The sequence below is a fragment of the Ovis aries genome, chromosome 2 (assembly GCF_016772045.2).
Source record: "Ovis aries strain OAR_USU_Benz2616 breed Rambouillet chromosome 2, ARS-UI_Ramb_v3.0, whole genome shotgun sequence".
Lineage (NCBI taxonomy): Eukaryota > Metazoa > Chordata > Mammalia > Artiodactyla > Bovidae > Ovis > Ovis aries.
The window spans coordinates 64,678,262-64,705,920 of record NC_056055.1 but is presented as its reverse complement, the minus strand read 5'-3'; the positions used below and the strand labels follow the sequence as shown (position 1 = coordinate 64,705,920).

Below are 27,659 nucleotides of genomic sequence, written 5' to 3'. Positions count from 1 at the left end.
AAATACATAAAAATAATAAGACTCAGTAACTTGTCCAAATAAGGTATTTCTGAGAGTAATAAACATTCAAACTATTGCTTCTTATCACACTGAAATAGTTCGTATGTTTGAAAGTTTTAAGTGACTAGAAGTCAGTATTAATATTTTGGATCATAAAGTAGTGTTCTATCTCTGGTAATTGTGGTATTGTTGATTATAGCAGGGATTTTTTTTTTTTTTTCTTTCTTGCCTGAGCCACACAGTTGTGGGGTCTTAGTCCCTGACCAGGGATTGAACCCAGGCCCATGGCAGTGAAAGTGCTGAGTCCTAACCACTGATCCACCAGGGAATTCCTGACAAGAAGGATTTTTAATTCCCTTTTTGAAAAGAAAAGTGGCAGTGTCTCCTGTTCTTTTTAAAAATTTAACTGCCAGGATAAGAAAACAAAGCAAATTTTTATTGACAGTACTAGGAAGTATTTGCTTTAATGTCCAAATAATTATGTACCGTACTTAATTTAAGAAGGGGACAGTTATTCTTTACCATGAGTTTTCACCTCTGGTAAAATTCCTGTTATTTTTACTTTTATATTGAAATGTGATCAGAAGTTGTTATGTGTAAATATAATGTGATGAGAATTTGCATGTTCATTAGAAGTTTTCTGATATTTATAATACATTGAAAACCATATGTATTCAGTCAGAAGTTGGAAATAAGCAAACTATCAGAAAATAGGTTAAGTGAAAGTGTTAGTCTGAAAGGATATAATATACAGTCAATAAAAATATGTTTTAAAAGTATATATACTAATATGAAAAAAAATTGATGAGAAGTTATAAAACACCATGTACATAAAAATACAAATTTCTATAAATATATATACTTGAAATGCTGAAAATTATAGAATCTCTGAGGGATAAGATTTATCCTCATTTTAACTTTTATAAAAATTTCTATAATTGAATATTTATATATAGATGCTCATATAGTTTTAAATCTTAAAACTGATCAGTAAAGTTATTTTTCATCCACGAAAGTAATAAATTCTTGGCATAAGATATTTATATAATAGAGTATACCATTGTTCGTACACAATGGGAAAAAAGTATTAAAGGGAAAAGACTAGTTGCAAAACCAAGTGGTAAGGAGATGAACAAAATTTACAGACTGCTGGACAGAATACAAAACAAGAAATTTCTATGTGAAATTTGAACTTTGTCTTTTCCCTTGCCCCATTCATATTTATTGAGTGATAAATTCTATTTCCTAAAGTGTTATGTAATATATAATAAACCAAAGGCCAGGTGTAAGTATAAGTAATTTAATTTCATCTAGTTAGGATGAAATTTTTCTCAGTTTGTGACCAAAAAAACCGCTTTTAAACATATAATTGTACTTACGATTATTTAAAAATAAGGACTTGGGCTTATTCTACAGGATTTGTTTTTTTATTTCTGGCTGCGCTGGGTCTCCGGTTCAGGGTGGGGGCTTTCTGTAGATGTGGGGAGCAGAGCCTCCTCTCTGGTTGTGGTGCGTGGGCTCATTGCAGTGGCCTCTCTTGGGGAGCGTAGGCTGTAGGGTTCTCAGGCTTTGGTGGTTGCAGCTCGTGGGCTCCGGTAGCTGTGGTGCGTGGGCTCATTGCAGTGGCCTCTCTTGGGGAGCATAGGCTGTAGGGTTCTCAGGCTTCAGTGGTTGCAGCTCGTGGGCTCATTGCAGTGGCCTCTCTTGGGAAGCGTAGGCTGTAGGGTTCTCAGGCTTCGGTGGTTGCAGCTCGTGGGCTCATTGCAGTGGCCTCTCTTGGGGAGCATAGGCTGTAGGGTTCTCAGGCTTCGGTGGTTGCAGCTCGTGGGCTCCGGTAGTTGTGGTGCACGGGCTCTGTTGCTTCTTGGCATGTGGGATCCTCCCAGACCAGGTTTTGAACCTGTGCCCCTTGTGTTCGCAAGCATATTTTTAACCACTGGACCATTAGGGAAGCCCCTACAAGATTTTGAATAGTCCAGTGTTCTTCTAACATATAGAAAATCTTTACTTACATTTTAAGGCCCTTTAACCCTTGTACCTGAATCCTCTAGCAACTGAACTAAACACTGAAGCCAGACAAAGATATTATTAAAATAAACAACTGTGGGCCAGTATTCCTCATTGAACATAAACAAAAATCTTCAGGGAAAATTAGCATATTGTATTCACCAATAAATAAAAAGGATAATATACCTCAGACAAGTGAGGTTTATCCCAGGAATGCATTGTTGATGGATTGGAATATTTACTGTTGTTAAGATGTCACTTCTCCCCCAAATTTATTTATAGTTTCAATATAATCCTAAGTGCAATCATCACAGGCATTTTTTGTTTTTGTTGAAATTAACAAATTGGTGTTAAAATGTATACAGTAACGCAAAGGAAGTAGAATAGCTAGATAGTTTTGAAAAAGAATAAATTTAGGGGATGCACAGCATTGATTTCAAGGCCTTAAAGGTCCAGTAATCTAGACAGGGCAGTACTGAAGAAAAACATAGATTAATATGATAGAATATTGAGCCCAAAATAGACACACATATTTAACTTTTGACAAAGATAAAAATACAATTCAGTGATGCTAGAAATTGGACACCCATGGATACTTTATAAAGAACCTCCTACCACTATTTTGTACCATGTATAAAAATGAACTCAAAATAGATCATAGACTAAATGTAAAGCCAAAAATTACTGAACTTCCAGAAGAAAACATAGATGAAAATCATGATTCTTCAAAGACTTTTAGATTTGACATTAAAAGCATTGTCCATAAGAGAAAAAAAGAAAAAAAATTGTCCTTCATTGAAATTGAAAAGGTTTTCTCCTAGAAAAACATTGTTAAGATAATGAAAATAAAAACACATAAAGCAAGCAATGAGTTAAATTACACCAAGATAAAACAGTCTGACAAACATAGAATGTGGAGTATTCCCGAAGATAACATGCCTGGTATTCTCAAAAACATCAGTGTATAACTGATTCACTTTGCTGTAAACCTGAAGCTTACACAACATTGTAAGTCAACTATATTCCAATACAAATTTTTAAAAAGATAATTGAAAAAAAAATCAGTGTAGAGGATAAAATAGGGAGATCCCGTTAGACCAAAAGAGAGAGAACAAACCAAACTTGAGTACTGATTGGGGTGTAGGGCGGTGAGGGATCACTGAGGAAATTTCAATGTAGACTGGCTACATTCATTGGTATTAGTGATTTTTCATTTTTCTGAGGTGTGGTTTTCTCTATTGTGGTTAAGTAGGAGAAAGTCTTATTTCTAGGATATATATGACTGAGAGGTGAAGAATCTTGATACTTGCAATCACCGACTCAATGAACATGGGTTTGGGTGGACTCCGGGAGTTGGTGATGGACAGGGAGGCCTGGCGTGCTGCGGTTCACGGGTTCGCAAAGAGTTGGACACGACTGAGCAACTGAACTGAACACATGAAAAGTGAATAGGTAAGATGGAAAGTGTTAACAGTTGTCTCTAGATAACATATGTGATTTTGCGTTAGTATTGTTTGAATTTTTTCTGCATGTTTGAATTTTTTTGTAATAGAGATGAGTGTTTTTAGAACTTGTTTGAGAGGACGTATTCTTTGAAGATGGCCTTATGATTTGCAGTTCGTTTCTATAGATCTTATGAATATCCAGATATCTGTATTTACATTGCATACCTGAAAAATACTTGTAAAGAACCCACCTGCAATGTGGGAGACCTGGGTTCAATCCCTGGATTGGGAAGATCCCCTGGAGAAGGGAACAGCTACGCATGGCAGTATTCTGTCCTAGAGAATTCCATGGACTATATAGTCCATGGGGTCCCAAAGAGTTGGGCATGCCTGAGTGACTTCACTTTCACTTTCACCTGAAAATAACTTTTTACTAGACTGCACTATGTAACACTGTCTACTTGAGAACTAGGATAGAAAACAGCTCTGTGAAATGCTTTGTAGTGTAAGGATGTGTTTTGAGAGCATTGTTTACTATGTCGTATGGCATTGTTTCTGGGAAAATGAAACTTCAGGTTTTAATAATAAGAAAAGATGTGCTGCTTCTGATAAACTGGATTTTTGGCATGTTACAGATCTTGAGTCAGGTTGGTGAGCAGAACATTTATTTTGGCTACTAGAGAACTCACATCTCACTTGTGGCCTATACCTAGCAGGTGCACTTCCCAGCTGTACTCCTGGCTGCTCTGTGATTTTCCTTCCCAACTCTAGTTTTTCCCTTAATCTGATTCCCTCATCTATTTTTTGGTTATATTTATTTAGTAAGATACTTTATGTCCAACAATATTCTAGCCATATTAAAAGCATTTAAGAAAATACATCTAATGGTTTGGAAGTCACAGCCCCAAATACTGATTTTCACACTTATTATTATTAGTCGTATAATATCTTGCTCCTAATTTCAGAGATCCTTTATCCTCTAACCAAATTTAGAATAAAAGGAGTATTACTAGAAAATTTAAAAACGTATACTTTTAAGTATAATTAAATATGGAGTAACACGGTCATAGCTATATTGGCAGAAAATACCTTATTTTGGTGTAAGGCAGGGGAGAGAACGAGGTCATTCTGTTCCATGGAAATGGAAATTCAGCTGCAGTCAGAATTGGCATTTTTCTTGAGAATTTCATTTTTTAATTTCTTTTTTTTCCAACTAATGAAGGGAAGTAAATGTGCCATTGTTTTATCTATAGCATTTCTGAAAGGATTATGATGTGCAAAAAATCCTAATGAAAATTATATTGGTTGCTTTTGAATGATATTCGAATTCTTCCCCTTCATACACAATAGTACCTCCCTTCTATTAAATGATACTTTATATTTTATAAAATATTCTTCAGCATCAGCATATTGATACAGATGTTATGTTTACAATTTGCTCTTGCTACCTTCTTGGGAGTTGAAGTCTTCACATCACGTAGTTCTTTTTGGTGATTAATGTTTTATATTACCACTGATGCATTGTTGGACAGCAGAATGTTTAAAACAACACTATAAAATATGTTGGTTGAATTAATAAGGGCCAAGACGGTTTTTAGGACTTTATGTATATATATGACGTAGGAGTGTCCTCTGATACATAAGTTTATGATGTTTATTCTAACTGTAAAAGAAGTATTCATTGATAAAGAAGGTTTTCTTTTTTTACCTATGATTCTTAAGTCCAGTGGAATCTTCCACTGGTGATCTTTTTCTTTTAAAGATCTGAGAATAGCTTGTTAAACTAAATTATCTTGGCTTTTGTACTTAGAAAACTAAGTTTTGATTTTATATTTGAACATGCTTAAATCTTAACCTTAGTAACCTATTATTTTCTACCGTAAGGGACATGCTAAAATGAATTGCCAAAATGGGCAGGGTTAGTTGTAAACACAGTTGTGAGTAATGTAAGGTTGTCAGCAGCAGCAGCAGCAGCAGCAGCAGCAGCAGCAGCAGCAGCCACCCCCTTTGCTCCAGGCAGAGTGATTCCTTAAAACTAGGATTAAGCTTTCCTCACTTACATCTCTGGAATTCACTTTTTCTAGTTTGCCAAAATACAGCAAAAACAAGGTACAGTTTTCTTTCTGTAGCATTTTTAAATGAAAGTATTATTCATTCTCATTTATTCATTCATTTCTTTTCTCAATGATTTCTTAACACATAAAAATCAAGTTTAATTTTGTAGTAGTGCCTGCTGGTCACGTGGACGCTGTACAACATCTCCGTTTATACCGCTTCACACGTCACTCACAGGACAAGTTCCCACAAAGACCTGTTTTGTTATACTGTCGATCTGTCGATCCACCCTAAAGAAACCAGTTTCTAAACTATGCACAGCTTTGTAAATCAAGATGAACTGGTCAGAAACTGGATACGAAGCAAGCGAGAAACCAAATAATGCTCGCCAGTTAACAAGTAAAAGGTGTTATATATAATAAAATTGCAGGTAATGAAATGGTGTACATTCTAAGAATATGCTAGCTAGAAAGTTTACATCACATTCATACTCTAATCACAGATCGTCATTAGTTCATTTTTTTATTATTGTTGGAGTTAGGAAATATAAGCAGTGCTTTTGGTAAGATATTCTAGGCAACAGAGGGCAGTGAGAGTAAAAGATGAAATGTGAACCTTAGTTCTGGGTACTTCTTAGCAAACCCTATGTGCGATAACTAGGTGCCAAGGTTGATAAGAAGAGGAATTTGGTATTAGGCAGATTTCCTTCTTTCTGGCAACAATGAGCCACAGAAAAGAGGGGATATAATGGCATGCAGGATTTATTTTCCCAGGGACTCTCCATCTAGATCAGGAAGAAAAGAAAACCCATACACAATTCATAAGTAATAGAATATGTTTTTTACCACAGAATTAAATTCAAACATAATGTATTCACAGCTCAATTTATGGTTTTTTGAAAATACCCTTGAAATATTTTCTCTTTGAATAAATGTTTTGTCATTATTTTACCCTCTTATTTAGAGCATTAAAAAATATCAAGTGCTGTTCAGAAGTTTTTCTTTCAGATGATTTCTAAACATTGTGCTTGTAACTCAGTATTCAAATAACCTTCCAAAGAACCTGCATCTTTTGAGATGCTTTGTTTTCCTCCTTTTAAAAAATTTAAGAAAGAAAAGAAGCAAAGAGAACAAGAACTTAAACTATTCTTTATTCATTATTCCAACAGTATGTAAAGACCAGGCTTCCACAACCAAAACAAGTTAGAGAATTCTCAGAGTACTTAGTGAAAATATGTAGCCTAGGTCTTGAGTCAAGTGAACTTGTTACAAAATACAAAGCTGTTGTGAGAACACATGACACATTTAAAAGTTTTCCTTCCTTCTTATTTCCCAACACATTTTGAGAAGAATATTATAAGGAAAAATTTTTTTCCTCATAAAGCTCGTTTTCTACCAGTTATATGCACATAGTTATCTTCTGTTTTGAAGAAACCAGGTTATCAAGGTAACTTTCCTAAGACATCTTTACATGAGAATACAGAAAGATTAAATTGAATAATTAAATATCTCCTTGCTTCCAGCTGCTTCTCCCTGGCTCTCCTTTCTCAAGTTGCTTAGTTTCTGCCCTCCCCTGCAGACTACATTTCAGGATTATCTAAAATCTGTTTAATTTCTCATTTCTCAGTAGTAAGACTTGAGTTGTCAAAACAGTAGGCTTAAAATATGATTGGATTTTCTTCTACTTTTTTTGAGATGTAGCTTACATACAGTAAAGTGCATATATCTTAACTACATAGTTTGAATTGTAAAATGAATATGCATCAGAATCAGTGGGGATGATGTGCTTAAAATACTCCTGCCAGGAAATTTAAAAGTTCCCTAGATGATTCTGAGCTACATCCTGAGTTAAGAATCTTTGCCTTCATAAAGAGCCAAATTGATGATGTACATAAAAACACATAGTACGCTGTAAAATGTTATGCAGGTTAAATTTAGGTTGCTGTTTAAAAAAAAGCTTAAATTTCTCATATGCCGTTTGAGGTTTGTAATGCTGACTCACTAGTGAAATTCTCGATTTGTTTTTCTGTTTCTTTTTAAGAAAATTAATGCAAAACTTCATGATGGAGTATGTCAGCGTTGTAAAGAAGTTCTTGAATGGCGTGTAAAATACAGCAAGTACAAACCATTATCAAAGCCCAAAAAATGGTAAGTTAAGTTCCCTAATTACCCCACCAGTAATATCAGTATCATATTACTTCATTTCCTGATTTTCAAAATTGTGTCCAGATAAATATTAGGGGGAATAGAGAAAAAATTTCCATTCTTCCATGTGAACTAGAATTTCATCTTACATGCTGCATCCTGGCTTGTGAGGCAAATAGATTGAAAAGGTAGATTCCTCATTCCTTTCCCCCTTCTTCCCTAAGTAAATAATACACCATTTTTGTAGCATCCTGTTCAAAAATGAGACTAGGGTTTTTTATTTTGCACAAAATTCTATCTCCCAATGACAAGATAATGATGTTTTATTTACTAAATTAAATAATTTTTACCACAGGGGGTCTTTAAAAGCATCTAACCTTTTAATTGGACCCATGAAGATTACTGAAACGGCTTAAATTGAGTATCATGAGTAAATCACTAGATTGATAACTTATAATTTCATTCCTTTGAAATTTTGCATCTACATGAAAAGACACTGGACTTTGTTTCTCATTTTTCTGTCCTTTACCTTCCTCTGTAATGTTGGGATTCTCTTTTATCAGCTTTATGTGTATCCTGATGCTGCCTCCTCACATCCTTTGGCTCAGCTGAGTAAGGGCCATATTGGAGCGTAATTGCTGCCTGAAAGAGAATACTGATCATTTTAAATATAAGAATTAGCATCAGTATGTGTGATATTGTTTTGACAATTATAAATTTTAATTTGATAATTTATATAGGAGCTATTTGAATGCATTTGTTCATTGTTGCTTTATTTTCCTTTTAGCTATTCAGTACTGACATCTTCCTTAAATGTATTCCCTCTTCCTTTTTGTGAGGAAATGTTAATTAAATAAGTTTGGAAGGTTAGTCTAAATAAGTATGTTATAATCTTCGCTGTTCATTTATTTTGAAATTTTATGTCAACTTTTTTGTGGATTTTTAGCTCAAGCTATGGGGTAATTTGTTTATTTGAGAACAACAGCTTTGAATGTTTTAATTTGGGCAATTTAGTTTGCTCAAGATGCTTCTTTTTAATACTGAATGGTTAAAAACCTCAAGTAAGGATAGACTAACTTCAGCTTTTTAGAATTTTTATTTTTGTATTGCTCTTTCCGAGCAAATTTTTAGTATTTATTTTAGGTACAGCTGACCCCTTTTAAAATAGCTCTACGTTTTTCTCTCTCCTGTTTTCCGGCTTTTTCTTTGTACTCTCTAGCATTTCTTCCCCGAAGAAAACACATCTAAAGAAAATTTAAAATTTATGCTCATTGGCCCAAATTAGCATTAGGGAAATTTGGCAACTGTTTGTACTATTCAGTGCTAGATTTCCATGAATAAATTAACTCTGTCCCCTGCAATCGAAATTAGATGCTGATTCACAATTAACCATGTAGTTTTAGTTAATAGACCTAACACGAAATTTGCAGTTTTTTGAATATTTTCAACAGGTCTTTAAAAAAAATTTTTTTATAACACAAAGGTATTTTGAGATTTCATCACCAGTCTCCTTTTTTTCTCTTGTAGTACTATTTCCTAAAAGAATTTGAAATATAGGTAATAAGTATTTATATAGCCATAGAGTTGTAATAGAGTCACGTTATAACAAAGGAAATCATTGAAAAATATTTGTTCCTTATGCATTATCTGTATTTTAATCTCTTTAATTTGTGCTGCGTCCTTTATGTTTATCTTCATTGAATGTGCCAACATGTGAAAGGTCATATCAATTATACATTTTCCAGATGGTATAACTTGCTGTAGAATTTCTGAACTGAGTGATACATAGCTCTTGAATTTTCACTCTTTTTGTGTATTGCTTATGGTCTTAATATTTTTATGGCTCCAGAAGAATTTGCATACTATAAATCCTAGAAAAACAAATATTTTATTCAAATATAAAGACTCAGTTAAAAATAAAAGTAAAAGGAAACAGTATTAGTAGCAAGTTTATGTTTAATTCTGGAGAACTTACAGCAACCTAAGAATGATTGAATGTAGACACATGGACCCAAAGGTCAGCAGCTCCGTCCTGTCTTGGAGTCACTGAAGTTAGGGCAGCTCATGGTGATGCTGCTAGTACTGGTACTATGTAACTCAGAGGCCTTCGAGATGAGAGCTAGAGAGGAGCTGCTGTTCTGTATCACCGTGAAGCAGATGAAGTCAGCCATAGAGTAGCTAACAGTGAGTGCAGAATAAAGGAGATACAATGCTGTACAAATACCAAAGTACAGGTAATAAGACTTTAAGCTGGAAGGAAGACCTCTAGGAATAAAGAAGCCCAAACTAATTCGAAACAGTGATAGAGCTCCTGAGAGACTAAGAAACTGCTAGTTAAGACAAGGTCTGAACATGTTATCTAGGAAGTCCACTTGCCTGGCCTAGAGTATCATGAAATTCATATGACATTAGAATTCTAGATTACATTAGGCATTTTAGAAAGCCTAGCTTTCAAACTCCAAACCCAGATTGAGAGTGTTCTGAAGAGTATAAATCACCTATTAAAGTAGCATAATTTATTTGAAATTTTAAATGTTTTATTCAATCTAATCACTTATAAATTAAATTTGGCCTTTGTTAAGATTTGTGTAGGAAGTTTACTTTGACACTAGATGTGTCTTTGTGTAAAGATTCCTTTTCCAGCACCCTGAATATTACATTCAGTTAAAATGTTGAGCATTGTTTCGCTTGTCTGTCTCGTACCACAGATTATGTAACCCAATGAGGTACATGAAGAAACGTTCAGCAGAACATAAAATGTAGGAGGAGAAAGTGCTGTTTATAAGTAACAATTCTTTTAGAATGAAGTAATATTCTGAATATTGGGAAAATTAAAGCATTTTCTCCCATTTGTTTGGCATGTGAATCATCAAAAACTCTGCACCTCTAGCAAATATCCATTGTCTACGAGATCTGATATCAAACGTTAGATTCAAGAAAAAAAAAAGAGTTTGCTATCTAAACTCCTCAAGCTTCTTTGTTTCATTCATGGGAAGCAAAAGTTGTGTGGCGTTTGTAAGTGGCAGGAAATATTTTCCTGTTTCTCTTTCACCTTCAGTAAGGTGATGGGCTGCAGGATTTGTATAAGCATTTTCTTTATGACGGTTTCTCCCAGTTACTGGGAACAACCCTGGACCATCTGAATAGATGTCTGAACTTGAGTTAAAAGAGGAAAGAGTTGAAAACTGTGTATTTGCTAGAGAGATGGGAGGATGGCTATTGAGGGGAAGGGGATAAAATGCCTGTCCCCTATTAGTAATGTGTGAACAATGGGATACTGATACAATACTACCCTTTGATAGGATAATTTTAAATGTCATTGAGTATACAAAGCTTTAGGTCTTTCTAGAAATAAAGTGAAAGGCTTATAAAGATAATGTTTAGTTTTTTATAGCTTCTTATCTCTGTAAAAGCAATAAGATGAATTGCCATCCTTGTTTTACACTCTGCCCCTTAATCAGAAGTCAGCGTAGTTGTACCAAGATTTCCCTATCATTTTGGCTCATATCTTTGGATTTTAAAGCAAGAAATTGCTACTCCCTGGTGGAGGGCTGTTGTGGTGCTGCGACAGACTTCTACCTTGACACCTGAATAGTATAATCATTAAGATTACTATTAGATGTAAGAATTGTGGTTCAGAACAGGACTAAATCTTTTTTGTATAAAACCTCATTTTTCAAGAGGAATTCCCTGGTGGTCCATTGGTTAGAATTGTGCACTTTCCCTGCCCAGGGCATGGATTCAATCCCTGGTTAAGGAATTAAGATCTTGTGAGCTGCAAGGCAAGGCCAGGAAAAAACAAACAAAAAAACCCCCTCATTTTTCAAGTGCCCCGTTTTTAACTTTTGGAAAATAAAAACCCAAAGATAAATTAAAACCATTTGTTACCATTCCTGGTCAGTCCCAAGCCATTCATGAACACTGTAAATAATTTTAGATGTAGAGCTAAAAGTTACTGGAAAAGCAAGAAATCTTAAAAATGTAAAGTGATTTGTAGAGTCTTGATATTCTTCACTTAAAACTCATTTATAGACATTTATATTATTTTCCAGGTACTAGAAATACAGATGATTAAAAACTGCCTTTGTTTCTCAAGCAATGTAAGGAAATGAACTCTTACATATACTCCTTTCTTTTTTTCATTCTGGGCTCAGAGGGATTAAATGTCTACCCAAGATAAGAAAGTAAAGCAGATGGAGTTAAGATTCAGATGCAAATTGTCCTATTTCAAAGCCCCATGTTTTTACTCTCCCATAGTGAATTCTCAGTATTTTATTATTCACTTAAAAAGTCCTTTTTCCCTCTTCATCAGAGCTTAATATTAAATTTAATAGAAGTCATCTGTGTTGTTTATGGAAATTTCCAACTTCTGAGTCCAACATATATAGCCCTGCCTTTTTTTTTTTTTTTGAAATAACATGTATCCATAGACAATAGATTTTACTTTGAGGTCCTGAAATGCCTATGCTGTTACCTAGAAACTTCTTATGCCTTGTGTTTCAGGTAACCAAGCAACATTTTTCTCCTGTTAATTTCAAAATGTGGCACGCTAATACCCACATTTGTGTTAAAATCTCTAGCCTGCTTTCTTTTCTCTTTTTGCCCTTTAAAAAACAAATCGCCAGTTTGTGTAGTATTGGCTCATGTTTAACATTGTCCTGGTGTCAGAAGAGAAAGGAGAAGCCAGTATAAAGTAGCAGCAGGCCACAAGCAGACTAGAGTCTGGGAGGGGCGGGTTTTGCCTCCCAGGGAACCTTAGGCGAGGTCTGTAGATGCTTTTGGTTGTCATGCCCAGACCATCTGTGAGGGATGCTACAGGTATGTAATAGGTAGAGGCCAGGTGTAGGCTTAGCATCCTCCAGTGTACGGGACAGCCCCATAACAAAGATACATCCAGCCTGACATGTCAATAGTGTCTTGGTTGTTGTATACAAAATAGATGGATACTTACAGGGCTGAGCCACTGAAACCTCATGTGTATTTTAGTTCAGTGATTTTCAAACTTTTCAGCTGTAGAATTTTTGAATAAAACAAAAACTTACCCCAGAGTCTATAGAATATGATAGGCCAAAGTGGAACTGTCCTGAATGAAGAGAGGGGAGTCAAGACCTTATAGGCCATAAGAAGAGTGTTGATTGAAAGTAGATTTCATCCTAAAAATATTTCAAGTAAAGAGGAGAACTGGTATAACATATCTTAGAACCACATTGCTGTGGGGATGTCTGGACAAGTAGTTTCAGGGCATGTGAGTACTTTATGCCTAAAAACACTGCTACAGAGTCGCTCTTCCTGGTCCTCACTTTCAGCAATTGTACTCCTTACATGATAATTTTGAAGTGTATTGCCTCTTAATTTTTATCTCCACAGACTGCCCTGGTACAGCCCTTATTTCCTCATACTTCATTGCATTAAATAAATGCATTGTCCTCTGTCTCACCTCTATTATTCCCTTGCTCCAGATGAATAAAATAGTGTTTTCAAAAGGCTTGCTTCACATAAATATTTCAAGGCCCTTGTGGGGGAAGAGTTGGGTCTCCAGTAGCAGGGAGCTAAGGTTTATATGTTTACTGTTTGATGTCACATTGGAGCATGGCCAGTTAACAGTGTTGTAATAGTTTCAGGTGGACAGTAAAAGGACTCAGCCATACATATAAATGCATCTGTTCAAATTCCTGTCTGTTCCAGGCTGCCGCTTAACACTAAGTAGAGTTCCCTGTGCTATACAGTATTAACTTCTTTATTTTCAAAGGGAAGAAGTATTGTACTCTTAAAGAGTACCACTGCCCTCATTTTCCAAAGAAAGCAAATTAATGCAAAAAGAAAGCACCAGGTATATCCACTAGCTAATGGTTAAATCATGACAGTACCTAGCACTCATTCTTTGGTGCTGAATTATTATATTTGTCCATCAGCTGGCATTTATTACTTGCATTTTTTCATTGAGCAAATGCCATAACATGAATCTCCTTTAACCAGTTATAAGCATATTTTAGATAGATAGATTCCATTTGTAAGTATCCCAAGTTGTACTTGCTTTCAGCGCTTAGGAACTGAGCATATTATTTAGTTCACCATAAGGTACCTGAAAAATAATGTTTGCAGTATGCAGTGGTCAGTCCAAATTGAGCCCTTATTCCTCCATATAATCTGAATTTATAGTATCTGAGTGAAGATCCATTATTTAGGTGGCTGATTCTACAATCCACAAGTTTTAAAACATTTTGCCTTGCCTCTCTTGATGTATTATAAAACTGAGCACATTTATCAGTTCTTTCTATTCCAGAAGCATAGCTTCTGTTATTAAAATAAACCTTTGACAAGTCTCTGAGCCATCATTGGCATAAAGGTATAATGCATGCAAGGAAGAAATAGATTCAGGGGCTTCCTTGGTGGCTCAGCGGTAAAGAATCCACCTGCCAATGCAGGAGACACAGGTTCGATCCCTGGTTGGGGAGGATCCCCACAGCTACTGAGCCTGTGCTTTAAATCCTGGGAACTGTAGCTGCCGAGTCCAGGTGCCTCAACAACTGAAGCCCAAGTGCTCTAGAGCCCAGGAGCCACAATCTGATTGTATAATCAGATTTTCCTTATTTAACCTCCAAAAGCCAATAAACCTGCCATGGATTTGAAAGATAATTTAGTAAAATTTGTATGTTACTTTGGGGCTTCCCCGGTGGCTCAGTGGTAAAGAATCCACCTGCCCATGCAGGAGACACAGGAGATGTGGGTTTGATCCCTTTGTTTGGAAAATCCCCCGGAGAAGGAAATGGCAAGACCCACTCCAGGATTCTTGCCTGGGAAATCCCATGGACAGAGGAGTCTGGCAGTCTGTGAGGTTGCAAAGAGTTGGATTCGGTTGAGCAACTGAGCACACACACACATTTGTGTGTGTTAGAAACAAAATTCTCTTGAGGAAGAGTCCATGGTAATGATGAAGGATATTACTGCAAGCATAGTTCTTTTCTGACAAAGAAGTGGGATTGCTAGGATAACAGACAAGAAATTTGGTTCAGTTTGCAGTTATTTTGAATAGCAACTTCACTGTATAAGACACTGTGTTATGTATTATAGAAAATACCAAAATGACTCTCTGATACTAAGAAATTCCCAACCTGTTAGGGGAAATGGGCCCACAGATAACTCATCGAAAGATTGCAGGTGTAGGTGTAAGTAAAAGACAGAGACCCAAAGGATGCAAGTTAAGACTGCTGAGGAGTAATAAAATGAAAACAGGAGAGAGAAATCTGGAAAAGGTAGTGGGTGCTGTGAACAGCGGAGAAGAAAATGGCACCCCACTCCAGTACTCTTGCCTGGAAAATCCCATGGACGGAGGAGCCTGGTAGGCTGCAGTTCATGGGGTCGCGAAGAGTCTGACAGGACTGAGCGACTTCACCTTCACTTTTCACTTTCATGCATTGGAGAAGGAAATGGCAACCCACTCCAGTGTTCTTGCCTGGAGAATCCCAGGGACGGAGGAGGCTTGTGGACTGCCATCTGTGGGGTCGCACAGAGTCGGACACGACTGAAGCCACGCAGCAGCAGCAGCTGTAAACAGTGTTTACTGGAAACACTATGAGGAAGGCACCAGGGAATGGAGGGAAAATGGACAAGAACCCCCTGTTCTCTTTGATGGACATGCAGATACTTACGAACTGTCTATATGTCTTGTTTTGGAGTCTACATAAGTGGCCATTTGTTCATTCATTTGCTCTATTTTGCCTGTCAAAAGAAGATCTGCTTTGCATATACATTTAATGAAGAGAAGATAGGATTTTGGTTTAGTTGTTGGATTTCTAGCCTTAAAAAGTGTGTTGATTAGTATTTCTTTGATTTTTTAATAAAAATAAACATTGTTATATGCTACGAGATGATCCTCTACTTCTGCTTCATTGACTACACCAAAGCCTGTGACTGCAGATCACAGCAAACTGTGGAAAATTCGTAAAGAGATAAGAATATCAGACCACCTAACCTGCCTCCTGAGAAACCTATATGCAGATTAAGAAGTAACAGAACCAGATATGGAACAACAGACTGGTTCAAAATTGGGAAAGTATTATATCAAGTCTGTATATTGTCAGCCTGCTTATTTAACTTATATGCAGAGTACATCATGTGAAATGCTGGGCTGGATGAAAATAACAAGCAAGAATCAAGATTGCTGGGAGAAATATCAACAACTTGAGATATGCAGATGGTATCACTCTAATGGCAGACAGTGAAGAGGATCTAAAGAGCCTCTTGATGAGGGTAAAAGAGGAGAGTGAAAAAGCTGGCTTAAAACTCAACATTCAGAAAGCTAAGATCATGGCATCTGGTCCCATCACTTCATGGCAAATAGAAGGGGTAAAAATGGAAACAGTGGGAGATTTTATTTTCTTGGGCTCCAAAATCACTGCAGATGTTGACTGCAGCCATGAAATTAAAAGGTGCATGCTCCTTGGAAGAGAAGCTGTGACAAACCTAGACAGCTTATTGAAAAGCAGAGACATCACTTTGCCGACAAAGGTCTCTGTAGTCAAAGCTATGGTTTTTCCAGTAGTCATGTATGTATGTGACAGTTAGACTGTAAAGAAGGCTGAGTGCCAAAGAATTGATGCTTTCGAATTATGGTGCTGGAGAAGACTCTTGAGAGTCCCTTGGACAGCAAGGAGATCAAACCAGTCAATCCTAAAGGAAATCAACCCTGAGTATTCATTGGAAGGAATGATGCTGAAACTGAAACTCCAGTATTTGGCTACCTGGTGCGAAGAACCGACTGATTGGAAAAAACCTTGATACTGAGAAAGACTGAAGGCAGGAGAAGGGGGCAACAGAGTGTGAGATGGTTGAATAGCATCACCAACTCAATGGACATGAGTTTGAGCAAACTCCGGAAGATGGTGACAGGAAAGTCTGGTGTGCTGCAGTTCGTGGGGTTGCAAAGAGTCAGACACAACTTAACGAGTGAACAAGATGATCAATCCCTCCATATATACCAGTGTATGACAAGGAATTATATACATATGTGTATATGTGTGTGTGTGTGTGTGTGTTTATATATATATATATACAGACTATATGTAGTATTTATGTATGTACACACACACATACAGAGTGTGAGTTTAACCTCTTTGTTTTAGCTCGTCAGCTCCAGCATTGCTTATAATAGTTTGAGGCTCTTATAATAGTTTGGTTAATCAGTAATTTGAGAGTTGTGTCACCACATTCCAAGAGTATTAAAATGTCCTAGAGTGGAATTTTAGTCACAGGCCATTCTACGTCATATCATAGTACAGTGACTGTAAACCCTGGCTTTATTACTGCCCAGGTCTTTAGTCCATTAGACTAAAGCCATTAAGTTTTAGTCCTTCTTATTAAGGAGAGCTTTTAGTACTGTCATCACTCGTGCACCTGTGCAAAAAGCCTACTTTTTGACATTAATATTGATTGATACAGCAAGCTTTGATTTTAAATTGCCTGCTCCAAGTAATAGTTTTGAGAAGTAATTTCCATTTTCTCTTTTTTCTAAACTACTATTGGCCGGAGGTGAAGATTTTGTACTCTTTTAAGAATTAGTCTAAGTCAAATCCACTGCAACAGGAAGTAATAAAATATCTCCACTTATTTCAAATACATTAACTGTGAAGAGAATTAAACTCCTTCTATTCCAAGTTCTTGAAATCTGTAGACATTGTTTCCTTAAAAACATTTCTTAAGTAGCACATGATGTAATTCCTTAATATGGTTTCAGGTTCTTTTTATGTTAGCACAGATTACTTAGAGCCACTATAGGAACTTTCACTTTATAGATCTCTGTCAGGGTTCGGTTCAGTTCAGATGCTCAGTCGGGTCCGACTCCTTGTGACCCCATGGACTGCAGCATGCCAGGCTTCCCTGTCCATTACCAACTCCTGGAGCCTACTCAAACTCAGGTCCATTGTGTTGGTGATGCCATCCAAGCATGTCATCCTCTGTCATCCCCTTCTCCTCCTGCTTTTAATCTTTCCCAGCATCAGAGTCTTTTCCAATGAGTCAGTTCTTCGCATCAGGAAGCCAGAGTATTGGAGTTTTAGCTTCAGCATTAGTTCTTCCAATGAATAAGCAGGACTGATTTCCTTTAGTATGGACAGGTTAGATCTTCTTGCAGTCCAAGGGATTCTCAAGTCTTCTCCAACAGCACAGTTCAAAAGCATCAATTCTTTGGTGCTCAGCTTTCTTCATAGTCCAATTCTTACATCTGTACGTGACTACTGGAAAAACAATAGCTTTGAAGATGGACCTTTGTTGGCAAAGTAATGTCTCTGCTTTTTAATATGCTGTCTAGGTTGGTCATAGATTTTCTTCCAAAGAGCAAGCGTCTTTTAATTTCATGGCTGCAGTCACCATCTGCAGTGATTTTGAATCCCTAAAAAAATAAAGTCTCTCACTGTTTCCATTGTCTGCCCATCTATTTGCCTTGAAGTGATGGGACCGGATGACATGATCTTCATTTTCTGAATATTGAGTTTTAAGCCAGCTTTTTCACTTGCCTTTTGCACTTTCATCAAGAGGCTCTTTAGTTCTTCTTTGCTTTCTGCCATAAGGATGGTGTCATCAGCATATCTGAGATTCTTGATCTTTCTCCTGGTAATCTTGATTCCAGCATGTGCTTCATCCAGCCGGCCATTTCTCATGATGTACTCTGCATATAAGTTAAATAAGCAGGGTGACAGTATACAGCCTTGATGTATATACAGCTGTATATACAGCCTTTCCTATTTGGAACCAGTCTGTTGTTCCATGTCCAGTTCTAACTGTTGCTTACTGACCTGCATACATATTTCTCAGGAGGCAAATCAGGTGGCCTGGTATTCCCATCGCTTGAACAATTTTCCAGTTTGTTGTGATCCACACAGTCAAAGGCTTTGGCATAATCAATAAAGCAGAAGTAGATATTTTTCTGAAACTCTCTTGCTTTCTCGATGACCCCTGGATGTTCCCAATTTGATCTCTGGTTCCCCTGCCTTTTCTAAAACCAGCTTGAACATCTGAAAGTTCACGGTTCATGTACTGTTGAAGTCTGGCTTGGAGAGTTTTGAGCATTACTTTACCAGTGTGTGAGGTGAGTGCGATTGTGTGGTAGTTTGAGCATTCTTTGGCATTGCCTTTCTTTAGGATTGGAATGAAAACTGACCCTTTCCAGTCCTGTGGCCACTGCAGAGTTTTCCAAATTTGTTGACATATTGAGTGTAGCACTTTCACAGCATCATCTTTTAGGATTTGAAATAGCTCAACGGAATCCCATCACCTCCAACAGCTCTGTTCGTAGTGGTGCTTCCTAAGGCCCACTTGACCACACATTCCAGGATGTCTGGCTCTAGGTGAGTGATCACGCCATTGTGGTTATCTGGGTCATGAAGGTCTTTTTTGTATAGTTCTTCTGTGTATTCTTGCCATCTCTTCTTAATATCTTCTGCTTCTGTTAGGTCCATACCATTTCTGTCCTTTGTCAAGCCCATCTTTGCATGAAATGTTCCCTTGGTATCTCTAATTTTCTTGAAGAGATCTCTAGTCTTTCCCATTCTGTTGTTTTTCTCTGTTTGCATCGATCACTGAGGAAGGCATTCTTATCTCTCCTTGCGATTCTTTGGAACTCTGCATTCAAATGGGTGTATCTTTCCTTTTCTTCTTTGCCTTTAGCTTCTCTTTTCTCTGTTATTTGTGAGGCCTCCTTAGGCAACCATTTTGCCTTTTTGCATTTCTTTTTCTTGGGGATAGTCTTGATCGTCATTGTGAGTTTCTATTATTTGTCCACGAAGGGTGGAGTAGCACAGCTCACTGTTTACGAAAGTACCTAGTCATCTCATGTGAGAGTATTGTAAGTGGAGCTGAATTATCATAAAGGTTAAAGTGTAATGATAAGACCAGGAAATGAAGGCAATACCAGAAAAGTTGTGGCAGAAAGTTTATTCCAGAAATACTAAAAATATCAGATCAGTTCTTTTCCAATTGATGTTTATTGTCTAGATCAGTGGTTCTCAAAGCTTTTGTTCTCAGGACCTCTTTCTTTATATTGTTAAAAATTACTGAGGACCCAGATAGCTTGATTTATGTCAGCTTTTATGCATTATATCTAATGGTATTTATTAGATATAATGATATTTATTGTTTTAGATATGAAAACTGAGACTTGAAAATAATTATTTTATAAAGAATGTGAATATAAGCAACCATTAAAGGTTAATGTCATGTTCCTAGTGCAGGTTGGAAAAGAATTTCCAGACATGAGACAGAATGAGAGGGAAATAAAGTTCATTAGAATGGGAGACACTGTTAGAACAGCAGGCCAGCTCAAGGGAGAATGGTGAACAGTGGTCCTTAGTCCACTTTTATACCCATGGTTCGGGGAGTGGGCTAGGGGTCTTGCAGGTTATTTGCTGATTGGATGAGGCGTATATACTGGGTGCGGGAAGAAGGGGAAGCCTCTGTGGGTTAGGAGGGGAGACAGGTTATACTGCTCAGAAGGACCTGAAATCTCTTAATAATTACAACATGGGGGAGGGAAGGATGAAAAGGGTCTGGTTTTTCTGTTCCTGCATTCCAAGACCCTTCTTGGTTTTATCTGCTATTTTGTCCTTGGGTCACCACATTTAATACTAATAATTTTTTATGAAAAATAACTTTTGAAACAAAAATATTAGTGAGACAAGTGGCATTGTTTTATATATTTATGAATTTCATTAGTGTCTGACTAGTAGAAGGAAAATGAAGCAGTACATTTTTAAAATAGTGTAAGTAAATATCAATGAAAGTAAAAGAGGAGAATGAAAAAGTTGGCTTAAAGCTCAACATTCAGAAAACTAAGATCATGGTATCTGGTCCCATCACTTCATGGCAAATAGATGGGGAAACAGTGTCAGACTTAATTTTTTTGGTCTCCAAAATCAGTGCAGATGGTGATTGCAGCCATGAAATTAAAAGATGCTTACTCCTTGGAAGGAAAGTTATGACCAACCTAGATAGCATATTAAAAAGCAGAGATATTACTTTGCCACCAAAGGTCTGTCTAGTCGAGGCTGTGGTTTTTCCAGTGGTCATGTACAGATGTGAGAGTTGGATTGTGAAGAAAGCTGAGTGCCGAAGAATTGATGCTTTTGAAGTGTGGTGTTGGAGAAGACTCTTGAGAGTCCCTTGGACTGCAAGGAGATCCAACCAGTCCATCCTAAAGGAGACCAGTCCTGGGTGTTCATTGGAAGGATTGATGCTGAGGCTGAAACTCCAATACTTTGGCCACCTCATGCAAAGAGTCGATTCATTGGAAAAGACCCTGATGCTGGGAGGGATGGGGGCAGGAGGAGAAGGGGACGACAAAGGATGAGATGGCTGGATGGCATCACCAACTTGATGCATATGAGTTTGGGTAAATCCAGGAGTTGGTGATGGACAGGGAGGCCTGGCGTGCTGCGATTCACACGGTCAGAAAGAGTCGGACACGACTGAGTGACTGAACTGAACTGAATGGAAGTAAATATTAATAACCCTTTCCAGATGATTATAGGAATTCATCTTTGGTGCAGTGTAGAATCTGAAACCATATCAGTAAACACTTCTTATACTAAAATCCACTGGTGTGTCTCGCAGTTGATCTTTCACCCATGCATGGTTTTGTAACATCATGCATTTTGCTAGTTTGGAAAATACTAATTCATTTAATTATACAGATCTTCCAAATGTGGCTGTGGTGTATTATGCAGTTTAAAATGTTGTGTTGATACTGGAAGGATGTCATTTAAAAGTGTGGGTTTTTTATTTTTGTTAGTTGTGGGTTTGTGGAGGTGACAAATATAGTAATTACTAATACAGTTTGGTGCTGCTATCTTTGTTCTTGCCAAGTTTCAGCACTTTTAGTAACTATTATTAAAAATGAGACTCAAAGAAGTTAAAGTGACTTTCAGTGATTATATGGCAAGGGTATGTCAAAGCTAGACTAGATCTAGTTCTCTTGCTTCCCAAATCAAAATACATAATAATTTCTAGTATTTACAGTGATCTTGAAAATAAAATTTTATCTCTTAAATTTTACCCTGAAATGGATAGTAAACATTTTTTAGCTTTTATTTTCTTTTATCTTCTTTCTAAGGGCCAGGGTGACTGGCCCTTAAGGAGAACCATTGTCCTTCCTTTCTTATGGGGTCCTTCTTATACCCCACCAATGAAAAATTCTCTGAAGGGATGGTTAATTTTTAGCTTGTAGTTGAGTCCTGTAGCCGGAGGTCTGGAATCTGGTGGTCTCACAGCTTTGAGAAGATAGGCGCGCCAGTGGGAAAACAGAATGTCATTTGAGCAATTTGGTCAAACTCAAGGATCACTGTGATTTTATTCTTAGTTTGCAAGGTCAACATAATGAGACATCTTATCAGTGAGACCCCACATGGGCCCTATCAGTTAGTGGTTCATAGGAGTGGTTCATAGGAGTAACCTGTGGTTTTATTTGACCAGGTTCCACTAAAATGGTTAGTTGTGGTGTATGCATGGACAAGATTTATTGTTTCTGGGAATTTTAGTCCATGAAAATATGAAAAGAAGACCAAGCCACCATTATTTTAACATCTCTGCAGTTCTCTTAGTAATGAACTCATAAAATATTCAAAATATAGCTATTTTCAGGGGAAATTAGGTAAAATTTATATTTAGGTCAATTTCAAGTTTTTCCTTACTACTCGTTTTGTAGGAAAAAATAGGAGTGATTATCTAAATTACAGGTGTTTTTAAAGATGTTTCAAGATACTGCACAAGTTCTATGGCAACTTGGAATGTATATCTTTTATCATTAAAATAATTTCTAAACCATCTTGTGCTTAAGATCAAGATTCTTAGGCTGGACAAATGTGACGTAGAAGAAGAAAAAAGCTGAAACTCAAATTACTTTCACATCTTCTCTCTACTCCCCATGAAGACATAAAGCCTAGGTTAAGAGGTTTGAAAGCAAAGGGGCACAAAGATCTCGTCTCTGATTGAGTAACTTGAAGGTTGTAAACATATAAAAAATGTATATAATTTACCTTTACACAAACATTTCACATTTATGAAAAGGAAACATTTTAAAAATGTGTCTATGTGTGTATTTCTGTATAAGATAGGTAGATTTATATTCACTAGCCTAACAACCTATTTTTCCGAGTGGATTTATATTTAAAAGAGCGTAATTGCTTACAGCAACAAAATTCCTTGTCTTTTCAACCAGCTTTGGGGATATTGGAAAATTCCCCTGTCTAGGCAGTAGTACTTTGATGTGGTTCAAGAGTTCTCAAGTGCTTAGGTGCATAAGAATTTCTTGAGGAGTTTGTTAACGGACAGATTCTTGGGACCCATCCCCAAGATTCTGATTATGTAAATAATGGGTGTAGCAGAAGGATCTGCATTTTAATAAGCTATGCCAGTGTTTGAGCCAGTGCCAAAAGTCACTGTCTTGAGGATTAGATGGGCCAGAGAGTGTAGAGTCTGCTCTCTTTTGACTCTGGATTCCAAAACAGGATATCCCATTTTTGAGCCTATTTTACATGTAAATTTTAACATTAACAGTTCTATAAATACAGTTTTATCCTTGAATTAGCAATTTGAATACTTAAGGATTAGTTTACCCCAGGAGTCCCTGTTATAAAACAGCATATTCATAGAAATGAATTTCTTTGAAGCCTCAGAAGAACCTAACCAAAACAGTTTCTTTAAAATTATTTTAAAAACTTTAAAAAATTGAAGCCAAAAAATACTGAGATTTTTTTTTCTAGTCCATTTGTGTTGGTAGGACTTTGTATGTATTGTAATAGCATGAAATTTTAATCTAACTTTTATTTCAAAGTAATTAAGTAAAGCTGTTTGGAAAGTCAAAACACAAGCATATCAAATAATTTAGCAAACAATTTTCAAAACTATTTTCACTTTGATTGTGAAGACTTTTTAATTCTAATTTATATTCCCCAGAGCTCTAACATGCAGTAAAATATACATGTTATAATAAACAGTGTTAAAAAACAAAATTCAACTGAGTGACTTTTAAAGATTTGATTGACTTTGTCTCACTTAGAAGATGGAAAGGATCTGTGAGGAACTGTAGAAAATGAAAGACTTTTGTAGGTAGAAAGGAATGGTAACAAGAAAGTCACACTAGACAGAAAAGCAGGTTGGTTATTGCAGAGTCACTTTTCTTTAGGGAATAACAGGGGTCTTATCAGGCTGAGTACCTAGCTTGTGCTGATCAGACAATTTATGATTGATTTAAGGGGCTTCCCCAGGTGGCTGCAGTGGCAGACAATTTTCCTACCAGTGCAGCCTACTCAGGGGACATGCGTTGGATCCCTGCATAGGAAAGATCCCTTGGAAGAGGAGATGGCAGTACACTCAAGTGTTCTTACCTGGACAATGCCGTGTACAGAGGAGCCTGGTGATCCATGGGTTCACAGAGTCAGATATGACTGAGCATGTATTCAGGATTGGTTTAAAATTACATTTCTGGGAGAGCCAAAACTGAAATTAAGTCTCAGTTTGATGATTTGGGGGGCTTCCCTGGTGGCTCAAATGGTTAAGAATCTGCCTGCAGTATAGGAGACCAGGTTTGATCCCTGGGTCAGGAAGATCCCTTGGAGAAGGAAATGGCAACTCACACCATCATTCTTGCCTAGAGAATCCCATGGACAGAGGAGCCTGGTGGGCCCCAGTCATGGGGTTGCAAATAGTCGGACACGACTGAGTGACTAACACTTCGACTTTTGATGATTTGGGGCTTAGCCTAACTAAGTCTATATGGGGGCCAGTTGTTTTGTTTTAACAACAGTTTTGTAAGTTTTGACAAATGAATACATTTGTGAGACTGACATCACAGTTAAGATACAAGACAGTTCTGTCACCCCCAAGCATTCCTTTATGCCACTTGGTATCCTGCTACCTCACTCCCAGGTCCTGGCAAACACTGATCTGTTTTCTCTCCCCATGCTTTTGCCTTCTTGCAGAATGTCATATATAGGAATCACATAGTATATGGTCTTTGATGCTGACTTCTTTAACTTAACATAGTGGATTTGAGATTCATCCACATTGCTGTGTAAATCAGTGGTTGGGTCTTTTTATTGCTAAGTAGTATTCCTTCAGGATGTATCAGAGTTGTTCGTCTGTCCCCTTGCTCATGGTCATTTAGGTTTTGCTAGTTTTTGGTGATTGTGAACTATCCTGCCATAAACATTCATATGCAGGGTTTTGTGTGAATGCATGGTCTCATTTCTCTTGAGTAAATATCTGGTAGTAAGCTCACTGGGTTTATGTTAAGGATATGTTTAGAATAAATTGTCTAACTGTTTTCCATAGTGGCTGTATCATTTGCATTCTCAATAGCAGTGTGTGAGAGCTCCAGATGTTTCCCCCGTAAAGTCTTGTTTTGTTCTTTTTGAACCATAAGTGTGAATAGCACTATCTCATTTTGATTTTAATTTGCATTTTTTGATCACCAGTGATGCTAATCATCTATTCCTGTGCTCATTTTGCATCCTTATCTTTTTTTCTATACATATATTTAGCTCATGTTTTGATTAAGTTGTTTTGTTTCACTTATTACTGAATTTTGAGAATTCTTATATATTGTAGGTACAAATCATTTATCAGATATGGGTTTTACAAATATTTTCTGCCAAATTCTAACTTATGTTTTATCCACTTAAGAGTATCTTAAAGTGGAGAAATGTTTTATTTTGGTAAAGATCTGTTCCATTTATCAGGATTTATTAATTATTATTTTCTTGTAGGTAAAAAATCTTTGGTTAGGGTCACAATACTTTTTTTTTTATTGTGTTTTCTTCTAGAAATTATGTAATTCTTGGTTTTATATTATGTTTATGGCCCATTTTCTGTTAATTTTATATATATTCAACTGCTCTGTGGTCATTTGTTTAAAAGTCTCTCCTATCTCCATTGAATTCCCTTTGTACTATGTTGAAAATCAGTTGATTATATATGTTAGAATCTGTTCTGTCCCACTAATAACCTGTGTGTCTATTTTTCATCAGTACCACACTACCTTGATTACTACAGCTATAAGTTAAATCTTGAAATCCAGTCTTGAGTGTTCCCACCTTCTTTTTCTTTTTTCAAAATTGTTTCTGCTAATATTTTTCCTTTGTTTTTTCTTGTAACTTTAGAATCAGCTTGTCAATTTTATTTCTAATACTTTTTTGGTATATTCTGTGAGATTTTCCTACATAGACAGTGATTTAAAAAAAAAAAAATGAAGACATGAAAATTCCCTGATGGTCTGGTGGTCTGGACTTGGCACTTTCACTGGCATGGCCTGGGTTCAATCCCTGGTCAAGGAGCTAAGATCCTACAAGCTGCATGGCATGGCCAAAAAATAAATAAATACATTTTTTTAAGTGATAAAAAATGAGGACAGTTTTATTTCTTGCTTTCCAATCTCCTCCTGCCTTCAGTCTTTCCCAGCAACAGGGTCTTTTCCAATGAGTTGACTCTTCTCATCAGAAGGCCAAATTATTGGAGCTTCAGCTTCAGCATCAGTCCTTCCAATGAATATTCAGGGTTGATTTCCTTTAGGATTGATTGGTTTGATCTCCTTGCTGTCCAATGGACTCTATAGAGTCTTTTCCAGCACCACAGTTTGAAAGCTTCAATTAAGTTTTATCAGATACTTTTTCTGCATCCATTTAGATAGTCATGTGGGTTTTCTTTCAGAACATTGATTTGATGAGGTAACATTTATTGATTTTAATATAAAATCAACCTTTATGCACTTGGATAAACCCCACTTGATCATGACTGTATCCTTTTTACATATTGCTAGATTTGATTTGCTAACTCAGTTTCAGACCCATTTTTATTACCAATAGTCTGAAATTTTTTCGTTATCTTGATGTTAGGGTCTCATCAAGTGAGTTGCGGATTGCTTCTATTTTGTTTTCTGGAAGCAGTTGTATACAGTTAGTACTATCTTTTAAATGTTAGTAGTTCAGTTCAGTCACTCAGTCGTGTCTGACTCCTAGCAACCCCATGAACCACAGCATGCCAGGCCTCCCTGGCATCACCAACTCCCGGAGTCCACCCAAACCCGTGTCCATTGAGTTGGTGATGCCATCCAGCCGTCTCATCCTCTCTTGTCCCCTTCTCCTGCTGCCCTCAATCTTTCCCAACATCAGGGTCTTTTCAAATGAGTCAGCTCTCCACATCAGGTGGCCAAAGTAATGGAGTTTCAGCTTCAACATCTGTCCCTCCAATGAACACCCAGGACTGATCTCCTTTAGGATGGACTGGTTAGATCTCCTTGCAGTCCAAGGGACTCTCAAGAGTCTTCTCCAACACCACAGATCAAAAGCATCAATTCTTAGGCGCTCAGCTGTTTTTATATTCCAACTCTCACATCCATACATGACTACTGGAAAAACCGTAGCCTTGACAAGACGGACTTTTGTTGACAAAGTAATGTCTCTGCTTTTTAATATGCTATCTAGTTTGGTCATAACTTTCCTTCCAAGGAGTAAGCATCTTTTAATTTCATGGCTGTAATCACCATCCGCAGTGATTTTGGAGCACAGAAAAATAAAGTCAGCCACTGTTTCCCCATCTGTTTGCCATGAAGTGATAGGACCGGATGCCATGATCTTAGTTTTCTGAATGTTGAGCTTTAAGCCAACGTTTTCACTCTCCTCTTTCACTTCCATCAAGAGGCTCTTTAGTTTTTCTTCACTTTCTGTCGTAAGGGTGTTGTCATCAGCATATCTGAGGTTATTAATATTTCTCCTGGCAATCGTAATTCCAGCTTGTGCTTCCTCCAGCCCAGCATTTCTCATGATATACTCTGCATATAAGTTAAATAAGCAGGGTGACAATATACAGCCTTGACGTACTCCTTTTCCTATTTGGAACCAGTCTGTTCCATGTCCAGTTCTAACTGTTGCTTCCTGACCTGTATACACATTTCTCAACAGGTGTTCTGGTATTCCCATCTCTTTCAGAAGTCTTCACAGTTTATTGTGATCTACACAGTCAAAGG

The 27,659-nt window shown here is 36.9% G+C and overlaps 1 protein-coding gene across 3 annotated transcripts in view; it reads left to right on the top strand.

Moving 5' to 3' along the window:
* C2H9orf85 (chromosome 2 C9orf85 homolog) overlaps window positions 1–27,659 on the top strand; it is a 74,090-nt gene that overhangs the window by 24,105 nt on the left and 22,326 nt on the right. For all 3 annotated transcript variants that reach the window (XR_009599225.1, XR_009599224.1, XM_004004307.6), the window contains exon 2: window positions 7,548–7,654. Coding sequence is in view for 1 of the 3 variants with exons in the window: in XM_004004307.6 (XP_004004356.2) it covers window positions 7,548–7,654 (107 nt within the window). In the remaining 2 variants the exon portion in view is untranslated. The remainder of the gene's footprint in view (window positions 1–7,547; window positions 7,655–27,659) is intronic.